Genomic DNA, 15,573 nt, shown 5'->3' with positions numbered 1-15,573 from the left:
GTTTGCTGGAGTCTCCGTGGCCAAATTAAGGAATTGATATTTCCTGGTCATTGTAACAGTCCTGTAACACTGGCAGAAGCTCACACTTTTTACTCCTTCTTTCCAAAATTAATTAACTCCACAGCAGCAAAGAAAATGATTTGTTTACAAAGTACAGTGATAAAACAATAAATGAACTTTACTTGCATATACTACAGCAAATCAAAGAGCTTACTACTACTGAACTTGCCAAGAAGTACACATCTGTCCAAAATAACAAACCTTTTCTAATAGGAACACTTTGCCCTCCAGCAGGAAATGTCTTTTCCCATATGATAGAAGTGCTGGCCTCCCCTTTTTGGAATAGCTATCAGTTCCAGATATTAATGCTGCTCCACTTCATCAAGAAAATCTCTTGCTCATAAATGACAGACAGGCTAACTTCTCTTTGGGATAAACACGCTATACAAAATGTGAATAACATTCGAATATGCTGAGAAATGTATTGCCCATACAGTACCTACTATACATGCCAACCACTTCTTCCATCATTAGCATCCCAACCTGTAGGTGAAAGAAGTACTACCACTCCTTTCAGGTATTTCCTTTGTTTGTTCACTTATGCAAACACTCTGGGTAGCATTCAAAAGTGTCAAAACAATTGCAGGGGATAAAAATTCTGTAACTCACTGGTAATGTGGACACGGCTACTAATCATGCCTGCCTATAATCTAACAGGCTTACCTAAATCCGCTCCTGTGTAGTATTTTGTGGAATCAAATTTATCACTTCCTACTCCTCATGCTGATATCCATCATCCTTGTAGCAAACTCCGCTACACTGTGCTGCAGCTGCCTCCTAGCCAGTTACATCAGACTGTATCTCCACATCTTACTGCATGAAATGTTCATATTTGCACCATTTTTCTTCCTACGGGTTTCTGCTGTTTTCACAATGATTACGTGCCTCCACCTTCTCTTTGTGGCTACCATGCTGCACCAGTCAAAGGGTCATAAGGGACTGCAAGGGTCATATAGTGTAACCCCTTGCCAAGATACAGGATTTGTTGTCTAAACCATCCAAGACAGATGGCCATCCAGCCTCCTTTTGAAAACCGCCAGTGAAGGAACTTCTATAACCTCCATAATTGCCCTGTGCTATAAACTCCCCCTGAAGCTTTGGTACAGGCCACTGTCAGAGACAGGATAATGGGTCAGATGGACCATAGTCTGACCCAGTATGGCAGCTGTTATGTTCTTATGTTACCAGGTGACATCCCAAACCAGCAGTGGTTCATTTTCTGATTCCAATCTAGATGCAGATGAAATCCAGTAAGAACAGTCATTCTTCCAAGACTCTGTGAGATACATGTGTTCTACAAAAAGAAAAGGAGTACTTGTGGCACCTTAGAGACTAACCAATTTATCCACTGCATGCATCCGATGAAGTGAGCTGTAGTTCACAAAAGCTTATGCTCAGATAAATTTGTTAGTCTCTAGAGCATAAGCTTTTGTGAACTACAGCTCACTTCATCGGATGCATGCAGTGGATAAATTGGTTAGTCTCTAAGGTGCCACAAGTACTCCTTTTCTTTTTGCAGATTCAGACTAACACGGCTGCTACTCTGAAACCATGTATTCTACAGTATCAGCCAATGATCACAGTACAACTTCAGTGCTTTGAAACTAATTCTGTCTGCTGATCTGTCGAAGTTTTTATATTGTGTTCACCATACTGCCTGAGCACTTAACAGGAGGAGGATGGGTGGTGATACTGATTCCAGACATAATACATTCAACCATCAGTTGTCCCAGAAGCATCTCCCCCGATTTTTCCTTGCATGTTCATGTTGGTGCAAGGTAGTGTTGCTGTACCAGCAGCTCAGCTCAGTTACAATACATTTCGGTTAGTGAATAAGTACTACTGTCTGGAAATTTAAAGCAGTCACAATTTAGATTTTACCAAAAATGAGTCATTTTTTTAAAAAATGTAATAAATGTTATGTTTTCATTTCAGCTCTCCTCCACTTACTGAAAAAGAAGTTGAGGTAAGTGATTTAGTAAACTCAAGATTCATAGATTTTTTTTTCAAGGCCAGAAGCAATCACTGTAATCCTCTGGTCTGACCTCTGCATATCACAGACCATAACTTCTATGTTGAAAAAGAACATTCATTATAGAAAGATATTCAATCTCAATTTAAAAACTTCAAGTGAATACGAATCCATCACATCCTTTAATAAATTGCTCCAATGGTTACTCACCTTTGCTGGGTGGGGTTGGGGGTTAAGTGCCTTATTTCTAGTTTGAATTTGTCATGAAAGTTCTTGGCTATGTATAATTCAGATTATGCTCTTAATTCTATATTTTATTTTTTATTTAAAAATTCAGTTATTATGGTACTACTGTGTTTTCCATGCTGCATTGGTTTGTATCTTTTGTAATATGCTGTCAATTTTGAGAAGTGAAAGGATAGCTGGTCTGTTACAGAATAATTTAGCAATTATCTGTGCTCAGTTAACTGCCATGAATGTGAATGGTTGTGAACATGAATACCCACCAGCACAAGAATAGTATTGACTCCGGATATTGTGACACCTTCTTATCACATCTATGCGAAATATAAAGGCCCAGTTTTTCAAGAATGACCACTGCTTTTTTACAGTGCCTCAATTTTATAGTGCCTAACTTTGGACATTGTAACTTAGAGAGGATGCAGATCACTTTCAACTCTAATTAGCTGTTGTTCAACTATGCGGGAAGGAGGACAGGAAACACTGGATGTGGTTTTATTAGGCCTCAACTTTATTATTAACTGTCTGGGAGTACCTGGCAGATAAAAAGTGTACAGTGCAGGCAATTCCATGATCATTTCAACATATACATATGAGCATGGGTGGTGGGCAGCCGCCCCTAAGGGACACCTGGGCCACGGTGGCCCCGCCCCTTCCCCGAGGCCCCCGCCTGCTGCTGCTGCCACCTGCCTACCTGCAGTCCACCTGCCCCACCCCCAGGTCTCCACTGCTCGCCACATTGCTTCTCCTCGGGGTAGGGGAGTACGGAAGGACGCTGCGAAGAAGCAGTGGGCGTGCAGGTCTGCCGGGGGAGTGAGGCAGCTTGGCTGGGCATTGGGGCTGGCAGCTCGGTCCTGAGGGGGTGGCTCGGCCTGGCGCTCAGGCAGGGGGTGGGGGAGAGCGGCTCAGTGCTCGGGCAGGGGGCGGACGGGAGCATTTTGGCCCAGTGCTCAGGTGGGAGTGGCTCAGTGCTCAGGGTGGGAGGAGGGGCGGCTTGACTCAGCCCAGCTTTGGGGCTGGCTCGGGGGCAGCTTCACCTGGCACTGGGATTGGCCCGGGGTTGCTGGGGTGGGTAAGCCAGGGCTCCTCTGGTCAGTGGGGCACTCAGGGCTCCTCCTGTTATTGGCGGGAGGTGGGGTTCCAGGCTCCGAGGTGCAGGGAGTGGGGCCTGGGGCAGGGACTGGGCCAGCAGGCTAGTAATAGCCTCTCCAAAGTGGGGGTTCACCCGCTGCCTATGGGGGGGCTTCCATCAGCCCTCCCCCTTTTCCATCCTGGTCCCCAGGCCACCTGCTCCTGGGACCTTACCATTCCCCCCTCCCCTAGTGAGGGGTAAGGTGGTCTATAAAGGAGAGGAATTGGCACCCTGCCATGCCAGTTACAGGAGCCCTGAATCTCTCGTTTCTGCTCCTTTAAGAAATACGTCCTTTAAATCCTTTACCAATCCATTTATCTGATCACTGTATCACTTCCCTACAGAGTACCTGTGCTGGACAACTGTACAGTGCAGGTAATAACATGATCATTTTAATATATACCAGGGGCCTTCCATCATCCCTCCCAATGCTGTTACCTTATCATCCCTCCCTATTTACATACCTCCTAGCCTTGTCAATCCCAGGGGGCTTCACAGCTCCCTACCACACCCTGTGTTGCAGCATGGCCAACCACACAATTTTTACTCCAGGGAAAAGTTCGAAGATCTGTCCCAAGTTCCTTTTAACCTACCTTAGAGAGGGTGCTGATCACTTACAACTTCAGTCAGCTGGAAGTGTGCATTCTCAGCACCTCACAAAATCAGCCCTCATGGGTGTAAAATTTAAACATCCAAAATATTGAGGCTACTTTTAAGAATATGTCATAAAACCTTTAGATTTGTGACAAGCAATAATGTATTTGTAAAGAAGGAAATACTCTAAAAACCAGGTTCAAGAAAATATAAGTTGATAACCTTTTGCTGCCTGCTCTATCAGGTGTTTATGTCCCAGATGAAACATTTCTGGTAAATTATGAGTTCATCCCTGGATTTCCTTTGCACAGACTGCATGTTTAAAAAACTTGGGGACCATTGGGAAAAGTCCAGCTAAATAACATAGACATTTGTGATTCTGATACATAATGCTGTTAGGTAGTCTAATTCCTTCATTACATTTGTCATGCTATGCTGGTATTTCTGAAAACATTGAGGAAAAGAGACACTGCAGCACATTTACACATAACTAATCTCAAAGAGGAAGGTAAAAATAAAATAATATAATCTCCAAAAGATAATGTAATGTCTAATTTTATTGTATGTGTGGGGCCTGATCCTGTGGTCCTTACTTAGGCAAAACTGCCAGTGAAGGCAGGCAAGTCATATCTTACTGGTAATTTCTTTACCAGAATAGAAAGTTCTAGTATATAATCAGTATTATTACAAATGCCCTTTGTTTCCCACCCCCAACAGACTGTGTTTGTACAACTTTCCTTGGCATTCAGAAATGATAGTTACACCTTGGAATCTAGAATTAACCAGGCGGAGAGGGAGAGAAATCTTACTGAGGAGAACACGGAGAAGGAACTGGACAACTTTAAAGCAGCCATTATGGTAAGAAAACAGGGATAAATTCTTTTCTCTTTTAAACCAGTAAAACTCCACTGTTGTTAATGCAGATACACCTGCTAATATCAGCTGTGAATTTGATTCACAGACTTCATTTTCTACCACTTTTACTTCACTACTTTCACCATGACAAGGCAGCCAGTTAGTCAAAGCTTCTAAGTAGGTATCAGAGAAAGATACCTAGGCTTGATTACCCCCAGACTTAGGGCAAAAATTATGTCTATAAAAGCTTGTGGCTTTTATAGACATAATGCCTCCTGGAGCTTCCCAGTCTGCAGAGGAAGCGTAGCTGTTGTGGCACCCTTTAAGGAGGTGCAACATAATGAGCCAGCGGTGTGGAGAGCATTGTGCTGTCTCTCTCCCACACACAAACACTCTTTGGGAAGTAGAAGACCTGTAATTGTGCTCAGCCCTAGTGTGAGAGAAGGGGGCAGGGCACAATGTAAACTCTGACGTGGCTGGGTCCACTGCAGGAATGAAGCATTTCTGGGACTGCAAGGGAGCACTTAGCCATGGCGAGCTGGAGTGGGATCTTATTGTCATTTGATAATAAACCTAAATGGACAATTTAGGTATGTTATTGAAAGGTGTTAAAGGCAGCTCTCTCTTCAATGGCTTGAAGTTCATGGCTTGACATAAAGCCATACTGGAGATGTTAAAAAGAGGCATGGGAAAGGGAATAGTGAGCTTTCACGGGACCCCTTCAGGGGGTCGATGAAATCTCCTCGGTAAAAATATTGTAGTTCCTGGATTCTTTTCCACTTCTTATATAGCTTCCAGGGTGGCTGTTTTCTGCTTCTAATCAAAAATTTGTCAGCTATCAGCAATTACCTTTCTTGTGTCCAACTTTCCAGCTCTCCATGGATTTTGTAACTGAAATGCCAAATAATTTTGAAATATGTGTTAAGTTACAATACACTGCAAAATTCCTTGTGCAATAAAAGCAGCAGAGGCCCAGGAACCATGGTGATAGGTACAGTATTAGGTAGACAGAATGATGTACTGATCTGGGGTTGATAAATAGTTAAAAGAACATAAGGCAAGAGTCACCCATTATATTTGGCAAGCAGGGCACACGAAGTTATGAAACTGAAGGAGGATACAATTAAACAAGGATTGTGAAGTTTACATTTTTTCACTGGGATTTCAAAGCTGCATTTGAGGATTATCTGTACCTAAAAATGTGGGGGTTGTATTGCTGCTTTCTCCCCTACTCTTGGCTGTTTAGAGAGCTTTAAGTAAGCAGAGATGATCTATTAAATCTCATGTCTTCATTTATAGTAATCCTTTGTGTACACACACATTTTTATAGCTAGTGCATAAGGGTACTTTGAAATGCAGCCTGTCATTTGTAGTAATACAAATATTTTGGTTTAGAATCATTTACTAGCAAGAAATAAAGTAAGGATCATGTTAACAGCACAGGAGAAAAGCAGCTAACTTCCCCTCCTCATTCCAGTTCACATGACACAATTTGGACTTAAATGGCTACTTTATATAACCTCTGATGATGTGTGTAATTTTTACTAAACAGGGTCTTATTCCAAATATTTTGACGCTCCGATCACCTTAAACAAAGGGACAAAGCCCATGGGAGTTCCTGTATTACACATGGATCATATTAGGGCCTACGTCTGCACCTTTGGAACTCAGTTGAAGATTGCCTGTTCGTTTCTGTAGGAGCAGGCCCATTGAACAGTGTTGCCAACTCCCATGATTCTTTCAGGAGCTTCATGATATTGATGTTTTACTTAAAACCCCAGCTCTCGAAGACAACTGATAACATGAGAATCTCATCTTTCATTTTTAAAAAAGGTTTTAGTCTGCATGGTTGCACAAAAAAGCTTGACAATGTAAGCTGAGTGTACCCTAACGTCTCAAAGACCAGATGGCGCATAAAACCCCCACACACATTGGTTTAAAATCATGAGACTTAAAAAATAGATCTCATGATATTTAGGAGCCCCCTGACTTCATGATTTTTGAATGTTTGGCGTCAGCAATAGTATAAATGTCATATTCATGATGAGAGCTGTAGGTTTTTTTTCAGGTATAACTTCATAAACAAATAAAACTACAAATAAAATCTGAATCACAGATATTCATGTTTATTTCTGATTCAGGGATCCCTTCTGAAGTTACTGCAGCCCTTTGACATTGAAACATGCTATAGAACACAGAAATCAATCCAACACCACAAAAATCTGGCTCTAGAGCTGAATTACCTCAAAGTGTGGGGGATTTGGGCCATTTGTTTAAATACAGTGACAAAGAATTAAATATTACAGAGAACAGCAGTCACTAATTAGGAAAAGAGTTGTTCACTAAGGCCCTGATTCAGCAAAGCATATGAACACATGCTTAACTTTAACTATGTGAGTAATCCCATTGAAACCATGTACTTACGTGCTTTCCTGAATTAGGGCCTAAATTACCAAAGTGATTTGAGTTAGTATATACAGATATTTCTGATTAATTTCTCACCTGTCCATAGGATTGTTTTCTGGTTATTGCAGGCAATATTAGAGAAAGTCATGCTGCTTGCTATTGCTCTTTTCTTTTCTGAGTTCTTGGAAAGTTAAGGGTTGATAGCTTATCAAAATGTGAATATATCATAGAAATTAGAAAAGCTGAAGAGACTTGTTGATACCTACCACACTGGCAAGTTCAAGTATTCTTTGGGTTTTGGAAACAGATTTGTAAATGGTCGTTACTATAAAGGGTATATTTCTAAAGTTGTACGTAGGCCTTTAGCACTGAGACTTCCATTGACTTCAGTGGGAACAACACTTCAAATGTGCACCCTCTGAATATTTGCCTCTAAAACTCTTAGCCCGTGCTTTAATATTTTGGTGGTTAGACCATGATTTGATGTTTTGGTGCATTCTTTCATTTCAGTCTTCAGCTGCCTTATGGCATCACTATGAACACAGAGAAACTTGCCAGAAGCTGTTGGAGGATATTGCTGTACTACATCGTTTGGCTGCTAGGCTCTCCAGTCGTGCTGAAATGGTTGGAGCTGTTCGCCAGGTAAGACAGTTTAAAAAATCTCCAGCGTGTTCCTTGATTTCTATACTTTAGCTATCTCATTTTAGATCTTAATGAAAAAAATTAATGTTTCACATAGTTGCACATGTATGCACGTGTGTAAATATATTATGTATCTCATCATGAGATGCATTTACACACACACAATTTTTCTGTAGTGTACTTGGATTTTATCTGTCATGACTGGTTTAAAGCAATTAACATAACTTCAGATAACATGCTATTGCCCTCAATATGGCATCTGTAGGTAATAGAATGCACACAGAGGGAAACTACCCTTGAAGCCACTCAACATTTGTATGATATATATCATTTTAAACAATAGTTATTTCACATACAAACCAGGTAATTATAGTAACATTTTGTGTATGAGAGTTTGTGTATAAATGTATGATCTGATCACCAAAAATATCAATATCGTCAGTATATGTCCATGTACGTGCTGGGATTCAGGTGTGGAAGACAATTCTATTTAGCCTGAGGAGTTCCCAGTCATGAAAGTCCTTTTTGAACAACTGCTCCATACTCAGCTCTGGCAGAACTTGGCAGACATAGAGATTAATTATTTGTTTAAATAGTATAGGAGTTACCCCTGTATTTCTCTCACTTTAGGAGAAACGTATGTCAAAGGCCACAGAAGTAATGATGCAGTATGTGGAGAATTTGAAGAGAACATATGAAAAGGACCATGCTGAGCTAATGGAGTTTAAGAAACTGGCCAATCAGAATTCTAGCAGAAGTTACAGTTCATCTGGTAATAACAGTGCTTAAGGCTTGCCTTTAATCACATGGGTTTATAGTGCTACTTATCTTGTAAAATCAGGTATTGTGAACATTCTCAGTTACAGAAGCAGATTTTACAAGGTATCTCCCAACACATACTTGTGTATAGTATCTGCAAGAGGTTTCAGGGCTGGTTGGATTACCCTATTTTAAGAAAAAAGAAAAGGAGTACTTGTGGCAGCTAAGAGACTAACAAATTTATTTGAGCATAAGCTTTCGTGAGCTACAGCTCACTTCATCGGATGCATTCAGTGGCTTAGGATGCATCCGATGAAGTGAGCTGTAGCTCACAAAAGCTTATGCTCAAATAAATTTTAGTCTCTAAGGTACCACAAGTCCTCCTTTTCTTTTTGAGAATACAGACTAACACGGCTGCTACTCTGAAACCTATTTTAAGAGTATCTTTTTGAATTTCCCTTGTATATAACACAAAGCTACTTTATCTAATCCTGCAATTGTTAGGTGCACACCATTTCCCATGAAAGTCAATGGAAAATTGAGAGATAAGGTGGGTGAGGTAATAGCTTTTATTGCACCGACTTCTGTTGGTGAGAGAGATATACTTTTGAGCCACACAGAGCTCTGCTTCGGGGCTGGAAAAGGTACTCCCAGCATCACAGCAAAATGCCAGGTGGACCAGATCGTTTAGCATAAGTATTAGCACATATTGTAAGGGATCATTCAAGGTAGACTGGCCAGTTAACCCCTATGCAGTCATAGGACAAAAGAGGGGGTTAGTGGGTTACGGATTGTTGTAATAATCCATAAATCCGATGTCTCTTTTAAATCCATGATTTATAGTGTCTTGCAGAGTTGTGAATTTAAGCTCCCAGGCTTGTCTTTTGAAAGTGTTGTGCAGGTTTCCTTTGAGGATGAGGACTGATATGTCAGACTTTCTGATCGCTTTGTGAAGTGTTCTCTCACAGGTGATAGGGTGATTTTGACTTTTATCATTTTCCTATGTGAGTTCATTCAAGAGTGCAGGGATTGTCTTGTTTCACCCACATAGTTCTTACTGGGGCATTTAGTGCGCTGGAGAGGTACACCACATGTTGTGGTAAATATGGCTGCATGTTTTCCATCTGTTCTGGTAGGGTCTGATGCCACTTGGAGTTGGTGGTCCTGGTCTGTGGAGAGCTTGCTTCTGATTATGAGCTTGGAAATGACTGTTGGAAGGCCAGAAGTGGGTCGGGGGTTCAGGAAAGATTTCTTTCAGGATGGGGTCCCCATCGAGTATGGGTTGTATTTGTTTGATGATACACAGTTTGGGGTGAAAGGTGACAGCTAGGGGTGTGTGGTTGGAGGGGATTTTATTTCTCTATTGAAACAGATTCTCTCAGGGTACTTGGGTCGCCCATTCTATGATGCTATCTACTTCTCTGGTGGAGTGTCGTTGTTTGGGGACGGCAGTTTTAAGGTGTGTTAAAGGTGTATATCCCTCCTGAACTTCGTCCTCAGAGTATATTCCATAGTATCTGAGTATCTGCCTGTGGATTACAGATTTCTTAGTGTGTTTGGGGTGGTTACTGGATCTATGAAGGAAGGTGTGGTGATCTGTGGGTTTCTTGTACATGGTTGTCTGTAGGGTTCCATTGTTGAAGCTGATTATAGTGTTCAGGAAATTGATGCTAGTGTGGGAGTGTTCCACACCAACAACAACCCATCCATTAAACTGTCTCCAGAACACTTCCACACTAGCATCAACTTCCTGGACACCACAATCAGCTTCAACAGTGGTGCAATATGTATAGTATGTGAAGCTGAACTAGTTTAAGAAATAACTAGGCACTGACTACATTGAAATAAATTTAAATACTTGAAGAACTGATGATGCATGGGAAACTTTTAAAAACATTCTGTTTGGAAACAATTCTGTTTCTACTATCTGTATTAAACATTTTATCTGAGCATTCTTTACTACTAAGAATATTTGCATGAAAACAGGATCTTTGTTTCTTGAGAGAGCTCATATAAATGGTCTTCATTATAAAGAGCATGAGAAAAGAAATACAGGAAGTCTATGATAGAAGCAATATTACTTCTAAATGGAACATTTTTAATAGTTTCCAAAAGATATCAGTCACTTTTAAAAAACAAAACACTGGATATTTAACATCTTCATAAAATCTTGTATGTATAGAATTGTTTTATGGTTGTCTCTAGGATCACAAGTTTGGCTGTTTGTTAAATATTCATTTGCATATGCTCTTGCATGTGTTTAGAGTTCACTTTCAGCAGACGTCAGCTCTGCAAAGCTGCTATGTCTCCTTAAAGTGGATTATGAAAGCTTTTGTGCAATGCCTATACAATACATTTTATATTTTATCAGCTAGATTTACTAACTACGGTTATTCTAGATGATTGTTAATTATCCAAGTATGATCGGGCCAAATGATTATATTTAATTGCATTACTTGCATGTGTGCTTATTTTTGCCTGTTTTCTATAGGACTTCCTCAGAAGTAAAATGTGATGAAAAGGAATTTATTCCAGTAGGCAAAATTTTAAAAAAAGTTCTTTGCTGTCTTTTCTTTGCTGTTTTTGCTTATGTAGCCTACTGGAAGTTTAAGTATTAAAACTTTCTTCTGAAAAATCAGCATGTAGGAACAGCCAGTAGGCCAGATTCTGATCGCAGTGGCAACTGAAGTCAGTTGAAATAAGTGGGGTCCTTACAAATTTCCATTGGGGTAACTGAGATCCAATCTAGTTCATATATCAATTTTATTTATAGGGATTTATCCATATAGTCTAACTCTGTTCTTTATCTACTGTCTTCCATGCAGAAGATGGAGTGCCTCGTTCATCTAGATCCATGTCTCTTACTGTTGGAAAGGTATTTTGACAATATTAACAGAAATTAAACTGTTAAGTGAAGATTTTATGTAACAAAAATTCAGTCACTGTCTAAATATATAGAATTTGATTGCCTACTACAGTCCTGATAAATCTGAAGTGCAGTTTGTGTGATGGCCAATTCAAATATTTTGCAAAAAGAAAAGGAGTGCTTGTGGCACCTTAAAGACTAAACTTAGAGTCTCTAAGGTGCCACAAGTACTCCTTTTCTTTTTGCGGATACAGACTAACACAGCTGCTACTCTGAAACCTGTCAAATATTTTGGAATTTTGTAAAATTGAGAATAACTGTATACAGTAATAAATAGTAATTCTTGGAATTAATTGAAAATTTATAAAGGGGCCTCACTAATTTGTTTCAGAATAATAGTGTTTTAGAGCACAATCCTGCTTTACAGTCCATGGCCAGATCCTCAGCTGTGACTGTCATAAGTTGAGCATTAGGCCAAGAATGACTATATGAATAGGGGTTGCAGGATCAGTCTCTTAGGTTCTGAAATTGTCACTCTTAGCAACCACATCATTTCCACAACACCATAGAGATAATCCAGTAGTTTTTAAGGGTGTGGCTCACTGATTCAGTCAGCACAGGACAATCTTTTTTTATTGTTTTGTTAAAGCATTCATAACTGAGATATTCTCCATGCTTGATATTGACTTATTAATAACTTTAACAAAGCTAGTTTTAAATATGTGCAGACTCCTAGCCTTTGGAGACTCAGCTATAAGGCAGCCTCTTAAATTCACTAATTAATACAGCTGAGAACCTATTCAGCTAATAGGAAATTGATCTGTTATGTTGTTCAACTTCTGCAAGCTTTATTTCATATTTATATTTCATCGTTTGTAATAGTTAAGGTCCAAATTGTTCCCAGCCCCATGCAGATACTCAGTGGGAAGAGACAGGGAACAAGAAGCCTCCTTTATTGTTCCTCTCTGTCCAGGTGCCACCCATACTCCCATTCCTTGCACTCTCTGCACACAGGGACCAAGAGACTTTAGTATCTGCAGCAGTGCTAGACTCTCCAGAAATGGTAGGGCTAATCTTCTTCTCCCCTTCCATACCAGCAAGTAAAGCTGAGCTGGCATTTTGGGAGCATAGTGCACTATACTTGGATAAAGATTGTCACCGTCTACATTCAGGCATGCACTCTCCCAGCACGACTTGGAGGCATATTGCCTGAGTAGGGAGGTTCAAATTCTGCCCCACCCCCATGCTTTTTCTCTTGGGGGGGAGGGGGGGACAGCAGCAGCCTGGGAAATTCCATACCAAAAATTGTGTTAAGAGAATGTTAAGTTTATACTCAGAAGTCAGGAACTACCAAGCTAAGGTTGCACATACCATTTTAACTCCTCTTCGTGTCTATATGCATTTTGATAGTCTTTTTTTGTTTACATTGTATTTATTTATTTTAAAAAAAGCGGGGTGAGCAACTGAAGAAGAAACAAAAGACCAAACAATGTAAAGGAATGGGAAAAGAGGGAAAGGAGACTGACATATTGGTTTCCATCCACTATGGATTAATAAAAAGTTTCTAAGACAGTAGACTAAAACTTTTAAGATTTGTCTGAAGTCTTTCTCTGAAACAGTACCTGCTCTTTAGCTGCTAGGTCAGCCAAGTCGCTGACCCAAGCTTCTATCCCTGGAGACAGTCTGCTCTTCCATCTAAGCAATATGAGTCACTTGCCTACAAGCACTGCTCTGGAGAACTAAGCTTTCCGTGAGTTGGAGAGTTTTCAAGATGATGAGCTATATCCCAAAAAACAGTTCTGGGAAGTAATTTTTAAGGAGGTATCTATTATCATACTAACCTTACTACTTATTCTAGCTGAAACAAATGTATCCTGGAACAGTCCCAAAACATGTGAGCCAGTGTGGTTCCAGAAGACCCACATCTCCAACAACAGTCTGTTTTGGCAAGATCCATGCGCTGTAATCTATGTGGGGACCCGTGTGAACAAAATAAAATTTGTGGCTACATTAGCCTTAATCATAGATCAGTTGCAGAGTTTTAATGTTTTGCAAGGCATTTCCCCATTGTCTAGGGCTCAAAAATATACACAAATCTTTGTTTCAGGCCTGGCACAGGCAATCTGAATTAGGAAGGGTCTTTTGGGCCTGGAAGTCAGGCTGCAGTTGATTGGGTGTACCTAGAGATGGAGCTCTCTCCACATCGACTATAATTCTGGCATCTCTGCTGCTCCCAGTGCATCCGGACCAAATATGTCCTTCAAGAGGTGCTTACGCTGTGGGTAATGCCATGCCACTGGACCAGGTAAATAGTACTGTAGTTAGAGTACTTGGAAAAGAAGAAACTTGATCCTCAATCCAGAGACCCAAATTATCCCCTTATCCGTCCACTCTCTCCACATTAATGGTTTTTGATTGATTTTCAACAATGAGCTGCCCAAAATACAGCATCAATGTGTGAGAAGGGATGGAATTTAGTATTTTTAGCCAAACTGGGCCATGTTTGTTTGGTTGTTAATATTTTAGGGGACATTTTATGATTAAAACAGTAATGGACTGAACCCAGCCTTCCTGCCAGCAGGAGAAGTTGAAGGTTGATAGTCTTTAATTATATGATCACATGCTGTTTCTCAAATTTATAATATTGTATAAATTTTCCTTCTACCTTATATATATCATCTTCTTATTTATACTTAAACTGATATCATGTTATTGTGTTAGACTACAATCAATATAAAGAGTCTTTCCTAAAGTATGCTTTAATACTTTTAGACCCCAATTCAGGAAAGCACTTAAGTATGTGCTTAACTTTTTAAGTTAGCATTTAAGTCCCTATTTACTTCACTGTAAGCAGGTGTTCAAGTGTGTTTCTGAATAGATACATTTCTGAATCAGGACCTTAGTCAGCAGCCATTTATCAGACCTTTTCTTTTCAACCAATAGGAAGTGCCAACTCACTTAGGTGCATATCAAGGAATGAGGCACTTAACTACAAAATTAATTTATCTGCCAACTTATCTGACCTATTTTTACCAGCAAAAAAATCACTATTATTCTGTTACATTTAATCCGTAATATACTGTATATATTGTAATATATTGTGTAAATTTACTGTGTACTTTTCTTATAAAGGATGGTCATGGTCTTTGTCTGGTATATAAGGAGTGATACACAGTACTACAGAATGCTAGATGTGTGTCTAATTTTGTAGAAAAAAAGTGTATAATACTATTGTAAAATTGTGTTATTTAAGAAGCAATATGTGATCATGCACTTAGACTAATCATGATGGATACGCCCAAAGGGGGAAGAATTAAGGTTGGACATGCTACCGTTTCCTGACTTTTGCAATATTAACATTCTCTTAATGTAGTTTTATGTATGTCTCATCCAAAATAGATAATTGTGTTTGCTGCTGCTAGTATAGGTTAGAATATTTCTGTTGCGTGGATTGTATGAATCTGCTTGTTTACAATACCTACCAACCACAGAGAATTATCCTTCAGTTGAGCTTCTTGTATGATAAAGTTTGTTGTTTAATGACAGAATATGCCTCGGAGGAGAGTCAGTGTTGCTGTTGTTCCTAAATTTAACTCATTACACATTCCCGGCCAGTCACCTACTACGTCACCCATACCTTCAATGCCATCTCTGGTAAGTAAAAATAAGTCCATAATTTAAAGAAATTAACATGTTTCTTAAACCCGTGTCATATCGAACTGAGCAAACATTTCTGAAAAATCTGAGCCCATTTGACATTGCAAATTTGAGTGATTCAAACTGCACTCAAGTATATGGTTTAAATTGGGAATATCCATGCTAGTCTCTCCTCACCTTTTCTCAGCACAAAAATGTATGAGACCCCCAAGCTTGAGGAAACACTTCTAAGAAGCCTCACACCCCCAAGCCTACCTTGTTGATTAGGTCTTCATTAAGACACACAGGGAATTTCCCAGTGCCATGAGCCTGTGTGGAATCTGTGACCCAACCTTTGTGATGGGGATAGTCACAGGTGGCTATGTAGCCCATGCTGCATAAAGGAAATAC

At 39.9% G+C, this 15,573-nt stretch overlaps 1 protein-coding gene across 16 annotated transcripts in view; it reads left to right on the top strand.

Moving 5' to 3' along the window:
* The window catches only part of IRAG1 (inositol 1,4,5-triphosphate receptor associated 1), a 189,707-nt gene that overhangs the window by 154,960 nt on the left and 19,174 nt on the right, over positions 1 to 15,573 (top strand). For all 16 annotated transcript variants that reach the window (XM_073347576.1, XM_073347577.1, XM_073347581.1 and 13 more), the window contains 6 exons: positions 1,996 to 2,026; positions 4,716 to 4,856; positions 7,770 to 7,901; positions 8,532 to 8,673; positions 11,486 to 11,535; positions 15,073 to 15,180. In XM_073347576.1, coding sequence (XP_073203677.1) covers positions 1,996 to 2,026; positions 4,716 to 4,856; positions 7,770 to 7,901; positions 8,532 to 8,673; positions 11,486 to 11,535; positions 15,073 to 15,180 — 604 coding nt within the window. The remainder of the gene's footprint in view (positions 1 to 1,995; positions 2,027 to 4,715; positions 4,857 to 7,769; positions 7,902 to 8,531; positions 8,674 to 11,485; positions 11,536 to 15,072; positions 15,181 to 15,573) is intronic.

The sequence above is a fragment of the Lepidochelys kempii genome, chromosome 6 (assembly GCF_965140265.1).
Source record: "Lepidochelys kempii isolate rLepKem1 chromosome 6, rLepKem1.hap2, whole genome shotgun sequence".
Lineage (NCBI taxonomy): Eukaryota > Metazoa > Chordata > Testudines > Cheloniidae > Lepidochelys > Lepidochelys kempii.
The sequence above is the reverse complement of the archived record's forward strand: the minus strand, read 5'-3'. Positions and strand labels throughout refer to the sequence as shown.